This window comes from Agelaius tricolor, unplaced genomic scaffold (genome assembly GCF_023055355.1).
Source record: "Agelaius tricolor isolate 1412-34295 unplaced genomic scaffold, bAgeTri1.0.p SCAF_75, whole genome shotgun sequence".
In the NCBI taxonomy this organism is placed as follows: Eukaryota; Metazoa; Chordata; class Aves; order Passeriformes; family Icteridae; genus Agelaius; species Agelaius tricolor.
The window spans coordinates 359,106-371,385 of record NW_027269335.1 but is presented as its reverse complement, the minus strand read 5'-3'; the positions used below and the strand labels follow the sequence as shown (position 1 = coordinate 371,385).

Below are 12,280 nucleotides of genomic sequence, written 5' to 3'. Positions count from 1 at the left end.
GCTGTATTCAAGAGCTTCACATTTAAGTGCTGCTTTCAGCTGTTAAAAGAGGGATAATCATTTATAATTCATGCCAGCTCTTCCAATTGATAACCATTTCCTCATGGGTAAGAAAGGAGACAGATAAATCATGACAGATAAATACATTTTCTGAGACAAGAGACAACAAAGCAGAGATGAGGAGCTGTGGGCTCCTGCTCTTTCCAACCCACAGGGATCAGGATATTCACATTCTGGCCTCCAGCATCAGGTCAGTTCAGGACTGCCCATCCCTGGAAGGTCCCAAGGCCAGGTTGGACAGGGCTAGGAGCAACCTGGGATAGTGGAAGGTGTCCTTGCCCATGGCACAAGATGGGTTTTAAGGTGCTTTCCAACCCAAACAAGTCTGTGGTTCTCTGATTCCCAGCTTGGCTAGAGGAGGGGTTTAATTCCATGTGGAATATGGATGCTGAAGCTGAGACAGAGGTGGCCAAAAAACTCATCCCTCTTCCATACAGCCCTGCACATGCACAGAGTGCTAAAGCAGAGTTAGAAGGACATTAAATCATCCCATGACCAACAGAACATGAGCCTGGGGAACACCATTAGTCCAGAAAAGAGGTTCTGAAGCTTGAACTTCCCTGCTCCTCTGCTCTAGATGTGGCAGTTCCCTCCCCTCTCCTGCAGAAATAACCCCAAATTTACTGACTGCAAAGGGCTTCTCACAGCAGCACAACAATTCAGCAAATCCTCTGTGGAAATGGGGGAGCTGGCTGAAGGGCTGTCAGGGCTCTCCCTGCTGGGGAATGGCTCTGGAGCTTTCCTCCAGCTGGTGAAACATTCCTTAGATTGTCACTGCATGGGCCATGGTTTGTCTATTTAGCTCAGGGCTGGAAATTAAAGACAAATACTAATAAATCATAAGTACTGCAGGAAATATAACCTTGAGCTGATTTTAACTCTCAAGGCTTTAAGCTGCAGTTTCTCTGCTACTTTGGAATCATGGAATGGTCTGGGTGGGAAGGGACTCAAAGCCATTCCCTGCCATGGGCAGGGACACCTCCCACTGTCCCACGCTGCTCCAAGCCTGGCCTTGGACACTTCCAGGGCTCCAGGGGCAGCCACAGCTGCTCTGGGAATCTTATCTTCTACCAGAGCATCTAAATGGTGGCAAAACTGTCACACCAAGGCTGGCCACAGGAGCAGCAGCTTTGCCATAACCTCACAAGAGGACAGGGTTGAACATGCTCAGTGTATGTTGTAACATCAAAATGATTTTTCCCAGAGCTCACTTTTGATGAGAATTTGGGGGGTTTGGATGGGTTTCTCCCCCATCCTGGGCTTCATGTACAGATCCATATTATATATCAGGATATTTTTAAGACTAAAGGAAAGCCTTTCTGAGGGGTAGCTACTTCTGGGGCACGACAAAACCTCACATTATTCCCTCACAGACAGGGATTAACCTCTGACTGCAAAACCAAGGGACAATACTAGTCCAGAGGCTCATACAAACCATTTATTCCTACATACATCAACATTATTATTTTTGTGAATGACTGTGGAAGTGAGAGTGAATAACCAGATCTAGCATGGAGAAAAAGCAGCAGGGAGCTGAAATCTCCCACTTAATGCTCTGTGTTGGAAGGGACCTCATCCCTTTCCAGCTCCTTTCCAAAGGCAGGGACACCTCCCACTATCCCAGGCTGCTCCAAGCCCCATCCAGCTTGGCCTTGGACACTTCCAGGGATCCAGGGGCTGCCACAGCTTCCCTGGGAAATCTGTACCAGGGCCTCACCAGGCTCTGATTATTAATAAAAAAATAAAGAATTAAGGGAAGCAAGGTTGCTCAATAAAGTTAATTTATTCCTCAGGAGCCCAAGGCAGAACAGGCAGAGCTCTCCAAGGATGATTTTTGCACTCCAGAGCAGGGGGTGGGCTTGGTCTCCTTGCATCTCTGTGAGCACCTCAGAAATTCAGAGCACCAATTACAGGTGATATGTCTGTGAAAAGGGAAAATGTTTCCCTTCCTCCAATTAATCCTTCATTTATACAGAAAAGAAGATAGAAATAATGTTCACTGCTGATGACTGAACTCAGTTCTATTCAAGCAAATTCACTCCTAAAAACCATTTCATAAAATTGCTGTAAGTATTTCTTGGTTTGCAGTTGAAATGCTCTGCATTTCAAGGAGGATTTTTAGAACTTTCTCACCATTTCACATCAGAGAAAAACAACTAACAAGGGTCAAACCTCTCCTTCACTTGGTTCGTGGTGAAGAGAAAAACATTTTGGTTTCCTATGAGCACACCGCAGTGATTTTATCTGAAATAGAAATGCAGCATAAAAGCTCATCGACCACTCAAGTTTATTCAACCTTACCCTGAGCAGGGCAGGAGAATTTTTTAAACAAAATATCCCAAGACACAATCAAGCAATTTTTTTTTTCCTTATGCTGTTTTTAACACCATGATTTCAGTCATGCCTGAGCCTTGGAACACCACCCGACAATCCCACACACAACTTGTTTTTCCAGAGCAATGCTTGCTGCTACTTCTCCTCTCTTCTCTCAGAAAGATCTGCAGCAAACTCCTGAAGACAAGAATGATAAAAGCCAGATATGGCAATCCCAGAATAGGTTCAGTGGGAAGGGATCTTCAAGGTCATCCCATTCCACCCCTGCCATGGCAGGGACACCTTCCACTGTCCCAGGATGCTCCAAGCCCCAATGTCCAGCCTGGCCTTGGGCACTGCCAGGGATCCAGGGGCAGCCACAGCTGCTCTGGGAATTCCATCCCAGCCCCTCCCCACCCTCCCAGGGAACAATTCCTAATTCCCAATCTCCCATCCATGCCTGCCCTCTGGCAGTGGGAGCCATTCCCTGTGTCCTGTCCCTCCATCCCTTGTCCCCAGTCCCTCTCCAGCTCTCCTGGAGCCCCTTTAGGAACTCTGAGCTCTCCTTGGAGCTTTCTCCTCTCCAGGTGAGCACCCCCAGCTCTCCCAGCCTGAATTCCATTCCCACAGCTCAATTACTGGGAGAACCATTTGCCAAAGAGGCGCTGCCCATCTCTCATCCCACCCACTTCACACCAGCACAGCTCCCCAGGGATCTCTGCCTTATTTTTCCCTCAAAAGCACAAAGGTGAGTTATTAAAAACACTCAAAATGGAGTCCAAACAGCAAGAACTCCCTAAATCCTGCTTGGCTCCATCAAACAGCCTCATTTCACCTGGGGAAAAGCAGCCAGAACAGACTCTACCATCAAGTTCCCCAAGCCCTCAACCAGCACCAGCCTTTGGCCTGAAATACCTCAAAAGGAAACATTAAACTTAACCAGCAAACAAAACCAACCCCAAAATAAAGGGATAGAAGATTCAAACCCATCCCCTCCGCAATGCTGGCCCATGATCCACAGAGCCACAAAACCCAGCCTGGCTCACGACTGAGGTGCACAGGAAAACCTGAAAGTTGACCTGTGCTAGCACAGTGACTTTAAAATGAGAATCCCTCTGAGGGTTAGGAAAATAGAACCTCCCTTACCTGACAGACACGTTTGGGAGCACACAGAGGGGAGAAAGGGATTTCTCAGGATCCAAAGCCAAATGCCCGTGCCTGGTAAACAACCATCTCTTCCTTTTTCTCCCCAATGCAACAACTGTACCTCCTTGAAGGTTTCCTTCTCCAAACAGGCATTCAAGTCCACAAAAATCTAGGTTAGGTCACAGCCCACTTTTGTTCTCCCCCTCCCAGTGTACCAAAGTTGTTTTGAATAAACTTCGTTTACATCTTTCCAACTGGCATTACCAGAAGTGCTCAGATCTTCTGCAGGATCTCATCCTTAATAGAAAAGGGCCTGAGGGCATTTTGGAAGGCAACAGAGAAGGGAAAGTTGGGGGTTTGGAAGATCTGAGCTGCTCCCTGCAAGAGTAGATAATGTTTGCTATATCCTATCACCCCTGGTAAGAATATCTGCTTGTACCAGGGAGAGAGAAGGGGGAAACATAAAAGCCAGCAGCAGATTGTTTCCCCCAGAATTCCATCTACTGGGAGCAGAACTTTGGTTTCCATCACTTGTGGAGCTGCAGCCCTGAGCTCTAAGAGCTCTCCCAGCTGGGCAAGGAGCAGCCAGGATGAGGAGGAGGAGGACAAGCCCCAGGAGAGGCCGTGGCAGGATCATTAGGAGAGGCAGAACAGCAAACAGCCCAGAGCCCAGCGTGGCACACTTTGATCAGCCCAGCCTTGGCTCCTTGTTCCTTCTCCCTAATGAGAGCAGCAGCTCCAAAAGCTCCTTCTGGGCTGGGAAGGGACTCCTTCAGATGCTGCTTTGTTCTCCTGTCCTCTCCCTTCAAAGGCAAACCAAGCATCTCCCACCAGGCTGGGCTCCCCTCAGCCCCCTGCAAGAGTCCCAGGGCTGCTGTGCTCCATTCCCAAATCCCACTCTCCCAGCCTGGGAAAGCAGAGGTGTGCAAGTCCTAACAGACTCTGTTCCAGCACTCTGCATTTGCATTCTGCTCTCCTACTCACAAGGCAGAGCTGCAGAGCCTTTTCCTGCACCCCCCCAGAACAGGAATGAGCTTTAATAGGAGGTTTTTTCCTTACCAGAGCTGGGCATGTGGTTCACTCGAGGTGGATTCAACAGCTCCACTGGCTGGTCTCTGCCAGAAAGCCCATCTGGAAAGAGGAGGGAAAAAGAAAATAAAATCACATCAACACTTTGGGTAGCTGAGCTATTTTTAGCCATTCCAAGCAGGAAAAAAAAATCAGCAACCAATTATCGATGCAGAGCAGAAACACAAGGAGCACAAATCAATGGAAATGAGAACATTCCCAGGACAGCTAAAGCAGAAAATAAAGAAGACTCTATCCCAAATTACACTCAGGGCTTCCTGGTCTTTAAGTCCACGACTGGTGCTGATCCCAGGCTGAGGAAATAGGCATGTCAGCTCACAGACCTTACCAGAGACAACTGTGACTCCTTCCTTGCTGGGGGAACTGAGCTAAGACAGACACTCAGCCCCACGGAGCAAAGTTGAGGAATGGCTGGAATATGCCAGGGAGATGTTAAGGAAAACTGACAAATCACTGCAGGAGATTAAAATGCAGAGACATGCATAACAAGCCCCATTTTGCATAAGTTTAGATTTCAGAAAGGCATTAAAAACATACTTTGTAAATGAGATGCACAAATCCATCTTGCTGAAGCAGTTCCCTATTTAAAATATTTCCAAGATTGTATCTTGCATCCAGGTAGAGTTAACCAGTGTTGGAGACTGCCACACCTGAGTTTCTAGTCACCCATTCCTCTCCCAGAAAAGCCAAAGCAAAAAATGCTAAATTATGTTTTCAGTGTAATTACGAACCCTGGGATACAGAAAATTTATCTCAAACCTATTTGTTCCACCTTTGCCAGTCTGTCTCACTTTTCCCCTCCAACCCCTTTCTGTGCTGCAGCTCTGATAGGATCAAGCCAAACCCTGTCTGGAGACATCAAAGAAGCCACCCCATCTCACTCAGGCAAAGGACAGTGTTAGAAAAATGTTAATATTTGTTTTCTTCTCCCTGCTTTCTCTGTTTTTCTGGAGAGAAAGCACAGCTGGGGACTTCTCCATGTCTTGCCTGAGTTCACCTCCAGTGACCATACCCAGACAGAAGGGGAAGAGCAAAACATCACTATTTAAAATATGATCAAGCCATCAGGCACTCCAGAGTCAGTGGAGAGCACAGCCCAGGAAAATTCCCAGTTTTCCTGGGGAGCAGAGTATTCTCAGCTTCTCTGCTGGGCAGTTTCAGATAAAGATGTTCCTTCATAGGAGAAGAACCCATGGACAAAACAGAGCCCTGTAGCAGCACCCAGGTGCTCTGTGAAACAAATCCAGATCAATTTGGGGGATTTTTAAGACTTGTTTAATTGTAAGAAATAAAGTGCATTCATTTTTCCACTCATTAAAAATATATGATACCCACAAACCAATGCTTTCAATCTTTGTTTCAAAATGAGGATTAGATTAATCGCAGCAGAACATTCAGGAACATCTTTTAAAGCACTGACACCTGAAACACTTGAAGCAAAACCAAGCTATCGAAGACTAAGGTTCTGTCTTCACTGTGCAAATAAAGCTCCATAAAATTTTTAGAAAATAAATAAATAAAGCTCTAAATCTCTGGAGTCCTCCCTCAGCACATGGAGCTGCTGGAGCACTGCAAAGAGGTCAAGCCATGCAGTCAGGGTTTGACTCTCCTCACAAGCCTTGGTTTGAGTACTGAGACAGCCCAGACAAGCTACAAAATATTCCCCAGCTCTCTGCTGGCCAAATTGGTCCTGAGCTACTAAACAGATTTGGCAAGGAAACATCCTCTCCAATTGGTTGTCTGTGAATCAGTCTGATGATTTCCCCAAAACTCTGCGACAAAGTGCTCTGTCCACAGAGCCTGGAGGGAAGCAGACACCAGCCTGGCTGATTCATGGCTCGAGTCAGGGAACATTTTGTGTAGCTTCGTTTCCAGATGGGCATTTCTAGTCATTAATTAACAAGATGAAGCCATAATTCATTGATGGAAACTTGAACACTTTGGTTTTTATCTTAATCTGTTCCAAAGAGTTGTTTAAAGTTATTCAGAAAATATAGCCAGGACAGGTTTGGAAGTAGCTGAGTTTGCAGCTTTTAAAGAAGTTGAAAATAGCAAAACAAAGGACAAAACATTTATAAGTTCAGTCGAGAATAAACCAGAAACATGTCAGACAAAAACCCTCAGAAAAGATGAAGCAGCAGAACCAGAGAATTCTCAAGACTGGAAAAGACCTCTGAGATCATCAAGTCCATCCAGGGCAAAACCAAACCAGATGAAGACCAGGAAATCCAACCTCTCCACTTAAAAAAGACAAGAAATGAAGAGAAATGGAAGGATGAAACATTCAATGAGGTCTTAAAGAAAACTGCAAGCAGCCTGACTATAATTAACTCTGATGAGCTTAAAAATGCAGGGCAGAACTGGGAACGAAGAGGTTATTTAAATAGTTTTCCATTTATTCAGATCTTTCAACCTGATGCAAATCACCCTGGCCTACCTGAATTCCTGGAGCATAGCAATGAGCAACTAAAAATTATCTTTAAAGGACACCCAGAGTAGAGGAGAAGTTCTACAGAGGTGTAGAAGTAAAACTTTAGGAGAGACAGGGAGAAAGGCAGGAGCAAGAGGCAGAGAAAATCAGCATTACTGACTCAGATTTGTCCCTTTGAAGCTTGAAATGCAGAATTAAAACTTAAAAAAAAAAAAAAGGATGGGGGATGCAGTGACAAAGGAGTAAAACCTCCCTGCTGTGATAATGATAGGAAAAAGTACAAGTACAAATGGGAAACACCTGGCCAAGCAAGGGCAGGAGAAGGAAAAGCCAAAGGATTTTCCAAAACCAAGCACTCTGCATTCAGTGAGGATGCAGAGGATCCTAGTTCCCTCCTGGATGTGCCAGCAGGGGCACGTGGAAGGTGATCCCTCGGTGGCCACAGCTTTAGCTTCAACACCTGAAGATGAATTGTGGGCAACCAAGGAGGAACCTCAGAGAGAAGATTTTTTTAAAATGAGACAGAGGGACTGCAGAACTTAGTTTTGCCAGCATCAGCCTGTTCTCCATGGAGGGAAGACAACAGAGTGGCCCAGAGATTTTTCTCAGGATGGGCAGTTTTCTGTGAGTTTGAGACCACTCGACCAACTTCTGTTTCCTTTGCTCCTAAATATTCTGGACAGCACCTCACTGAACAACAGCAACCAGGGGCTTCTGAGCAGGCAGGGAATTTGCTCAGAGGGTGGGCAGGCCCTGGCACAGGGTGCCCAGAGCAGCTGTGGCTGCCCCTGGATCCCTGGCAGTGCCCAAGGCCAGGCTGGATGGGGCTTGGAGCAGCCTGGGACAGTGGCAGGGGGTGGAATGGGATGAGCTTTGAGGCCCCAAATCATTCTGGGATTCTACAAGCCAGCACAAGCCTCATCCCTTTCCATCAGGCTGCTGGCAGAGAGGCCCAGGCTGCAGCACACAGGAGCTCCTGGCTGGTCCTGGCAGCGCCCAGCAGCTCTGTGCTGTCTCCATTACACGTGTCAGCCCACAGCAATTCCATGAATCTCTTCCAGGCACAGGAACGTGGGGTTTCTTTCCCCTTGCTCTCAGTACCCACAGTACAGCATGCTATAAAAAGCACCCTGCATGTTGTACCCGAGCTGGGCTGGGGGGAAGGACAATGTGCAAACAGGATTTCTCTGCCTTACTTCCTGGCAGGATCTGGGGAGGGTCCGTGGGTGGCTCTGCTCGAGTGTTTGGCTGAATTTAAAAACCAGATCATGCACTGCCCTTGGAGCCTTGGGATACCAGGCAGCTAAAACAGGCTGGCTGAGGAATACAAAATCTCCACCCCTGACCGTTCAGCACAGGCCACTGGAACATCCTGACTTGCATATCAAGCGTGTGTGACAAGTTACAATATTAGTAATGAGAACACTAATTATCATGGATGCGTTATTTATTTGTCTGCTCACTCGAAATTTACAGAGGGGGGAAAAAAAAATCTTTCAACATTTACAAGAAAGCAATTAGGACAGCAAATGGATTATTTCTCTTTAAACCTATGAGAAAATGCTCAGTGCATATTTCCTCTCTAATTTGTCTGCACTCAAGGATCTATTTTTGGAAGTCTCCCTAGACTGTATTGTAGCACCACATGTACTGTAATGGCATTTTAATTAGCCCAGAGAGCTGGAAGATGCACTCTGCATCCGAAAGAGAGGCAGCCTAACAAAATGAGAGCATCCTTCTCTTCCCTTCTCGGAGATTTACAGCAGCTCTCAGGCCGAAATACCAATTATGGCTTCAGCTGGAACCGACTGTGAGTGCTGTGAAAACCCAGCCCCTGGAACTCCAAACAGCAAAGCCAGGCTTTAAGCACTATTTACTCTTGTTTTAAAGGTGGATGGTGAAATCAAAACCACTGCAGCCACACAGGGGCAGAACGGGGGACAGGAGGAAGGGAGACAAGTGAAAAAGGGACGGATCTGTCTGAGTTATCAAAACACCCCTTCAGACGAAAGTTAAACCAATCCTGTTCATATGGGGTAATTCTTTCATTATTAGGATTATTACTGAAGTGAGCCACCTTGCCTAGCCAGGGGGTGACATCATGCATCACCACCACCAGGATGGTCTGGTGTGCATATATATTTAATCTGCTTTCATTCTGACTCCTTGCTTTGGATGGAGTAGGAAGTAGGTCAGGCTGGTGGCTTCCTCAGTTCTGGAAGAGGCTGGTACATGTGGAATAGCAAACCTCCCTCATGCCCTTGACAATCCTGACTGCTCCAGGGACATTTCAGAGCCCAGATGTCAGTGGGGGGGTTCCACCAAAGCCAGGAGCCCACCCCAGCACCCAGCACCTCACTAAAGAGAACCAGGATGGAGTTGAAGCTTTCTTTTCCATTAGAATCCACACAAATACCTCACAAGAACCTGAAGATATCCAGGCACAACAGCACACCAAACAAGAGTTTGGCACTGCTCTCTTACCCTGGACCTTGCAAAGATAAATCCAGCAGGTCACAGTTTGGTTAGCATCAATGTAAAAGCAAAAAAGGAAAAATAAAAAAGTTCAAGGCCAGGCTGGATGGAGCTCTGAGCAACCTGACCCAGTGAGTAGCACCCTGGCCATGGCAGAGGCTTGGAAATGCATGGTCTTGAAGGTCCCTTCCAACCCAAACTCTCCTGGGACTCTAATGCTCAGCAGCTGTTAACACAAAAAGCAACATTTAATTTATTACCAGGAAGTTATCCTAGAAGCCAAAATACCTAAGAAGTGTTTAAACAGGAAGCTGTGGTCCTCAAGGCGTTGACAGACTGATATCCAAATGACAAGACACCACTTCTCAAATGCTAAACCCTGGAAGCATTGTGTTCCACTTCCTATGCCATTATTTTCCTTAATTCTTTGCAGTGGGAGGATAAAGCAACTCCTCCTAAACATGACAATCTTCAGCCTCCTCAGCAGACTCCGATGACTTCATCCTCACAAAACTGAGGAGATGTGTCACTTTGGAAATGCAGGGGAATAAAATAATCCTTGACATGGAAATGCAAGTGAGCAGAGGCTCGAAGTAACCCATCAAAGAGGTTAAGGCTCCCTGGCATCATTACAGCAAGAAGGAGGAGCTGCCCATTCCAGGAGATTTGATTCTCTTCCCCTCGGGCAAGGAAAGCCAGAACTCCCCCCCCCCCCGCCCCCAGCCAGCCTTCCCACTGCCCCCCAACAAAGAATGCAGGGAAGGAAAAATAAAACACCTTAAAGGAAGAGAATGTATGCAACATTTTTTGTGCCTATTTTTTCTTCCAAGTGAAAAAAAAAAACCCACGTATTTAATGCTGGTTTGCATTCCATTTTACCGTAGCTGGTTTTGAATCGGCTCGTTTGGCCCATAGGAAGCAACTACGGAAAGCCATGTAAAATTAGTGGATTAGCCTCCTCCTATCCACTGTCATAAAACTCCCTTCAATCCACTACTCTCCATAACCTCACCCTCATTAAACCCTACACTCCTAACTATCCTGGCTATCTCCTCTAAGCAGCCCTGGGAGGACGAACAGGACTCAACCAAACACAAATCCGAAAAATCCGAGCTTTTTCTTCCACAGCCCTAAAAGTAACAACACCCAGAGATCACCTGCGGCACCCTGGGCACCGAGGATGGCTCAGGAGGGAGGGGAACCCAGGGAATGCCCCCACGCACCTGGCACACAGCGTCCGGCAGCGCTGCGGGGGCAGCGCAGAGTCCGGACCATTCCCGAGGGACAGAGCCGCACTCCAGCCCTGCCTGCTCCGCTCCAGCCCCGGCCGCTCTCCTGGGCCGGCAAAGGCTGAGCTCCGCTTTCCCCGGCAGGCACCGCCCCCGCTGCCATTCCCAGGCATGGATGGGGCTGTGTCCCAGAGCCAGCTCTATTTCAGGCTCTCTCCTGTGCACGGTGACAGCTCCCCCTGCCCAGTGCAGGGCAAACCCCAACACACAGCTCAGGGCTCCCCAAGGCACTGCAAGACTCCAGGTGGGATGTGCAGGACCCACCGTGTCCCGATGTCACATCAGTCCCAGGTGAGGTGCTGCCTGCAGGATCAGCACATCACATCCCCTTTATCCCAGCTCTGTTCCATAGAGAGCCACCAGGATCACACCAGGCAGCAGGAAAAACATCCCCATCTACCTGTTCCTGACATCATTTCCTTATCACAAGGGCTGGAGCCCCTCTGCTCTGGAGCTAGGCTGGGAGAGCTGAGGAAGAGAAGGCTCCAGGGAGAGCTCAGAGCCCTTCCAGGGCCTGAAGGGGCTCCAGGAGAGCTGGAGAGGGACTGGGGACAAGGCATGGAGGGACAGGACACAGGGAATGGCTCCCACTGCCAGAGGGCAGGGCTGGATGGGAGATTGGGAATGAGGAATTGTTCCCTGGCAGGGTGGGCAGGCCCTGGCACAGGGTGCCCAGAGCAGCTGTGGCTGCCCCTGGATCCCTGGCAGTGCCCAAGGCCAGGTTGGACATTGGGGCTTGGAGCCACCTGGGACAGTGGAAGGTGTCCCTGCCCATGGCAGGGGGTGGCACTGGATAGGCTCTAAGGTCCCTTGCCACCCACACCCCTCTGGATTCTGTGATTCCATAACACCTGCAGCTTAGATTGTCTGTATATATCATCTTCATGTCAATTATGTACAGATTTCTAAAATTTGGACTTCAGATATTTTTAAAACCCAGATTAAAAAAAAAACAGACTCCCATTTCAAAGCATCTAAAAGTAGATTCCACTTTCACAGACTTGGTGGAACAGCAATTTTCCCACTTGCAACGAAGGAGCCCAGACTCTGCTGTTCATGACTATAAATATATTCATAGATATTTTCCCTGGCACAAAGCACTTCAATTTTAAAGGCAAGAGATTCATCAACTCTTCTGGAGAGCTTCATCCTTTTGCTGCTTTGATTCTGTCAGTGAGCACACGCTCCTGGCAGGAGTGGAGGAGGGCACAATCTGCCACCATCTGCAGGGTGCAATCCATCTGAAAAGGTGACTGTCCTCAAGAAATTAGCATAGTCCAAGCATTTAACTTCACTCTGGAATATTATGTTCAACCAACAGGCTCTTTCCAGAGCCATTCTGCAAAATGTTCCTGTTCCCTGTGTGGTGCTGGGATCTTTTGGTTTTAACTCGTAATGCAGCCTTTTAACAAAAGTGGATAAAATTTTCCGTCCTTCTTGGGAGGCAAACAGGATAAAGGCAGGATTCCACCCTCCC

The 12,280-nt window shown here is 47.6% G+C and overlaps 1 protein-coding gene across 10 annotated transcripts in view; it reads right to left on the bottom strand.

The window, feature by feature from the left end:
- HDAC4 (histone deacetylase 4) overlaps nucleotides 1-12,280 on the bottom strand; it is a 182,519-nt gene that overhangs the window by 105,814 nt on the left and 64,425 nt on the right. For 8 of the 10 annotated variants that reach the window (XM_071418095.1, XM_071418099.1, XM_071418098.1 and 5 more), the window contains exons 1-2: nucleotides 10,738-10,835; nucleotides 4,579-4,650 (exon numbers count right to left, since the gene is read on the bottom strand). In XM_071418095.1, the coding sequence (XP_071274196.1) occupies nucleotides 4,579-4,650; nucleotides 10,738-10,789 (124 nt within the window). In that variant the 5' untranslated portion in view covers nucleotides 10,790-10,835. Of the gene's footprint in view, nucleotides 1-4,578; nucleotides 4,651-10,737; nucleotides 10,836-12,280 lie in introns of those variants that run through there. The other 2 variants (XM_071418104.1, XM_071418105.1) reach the window with 1 other exon arrangement.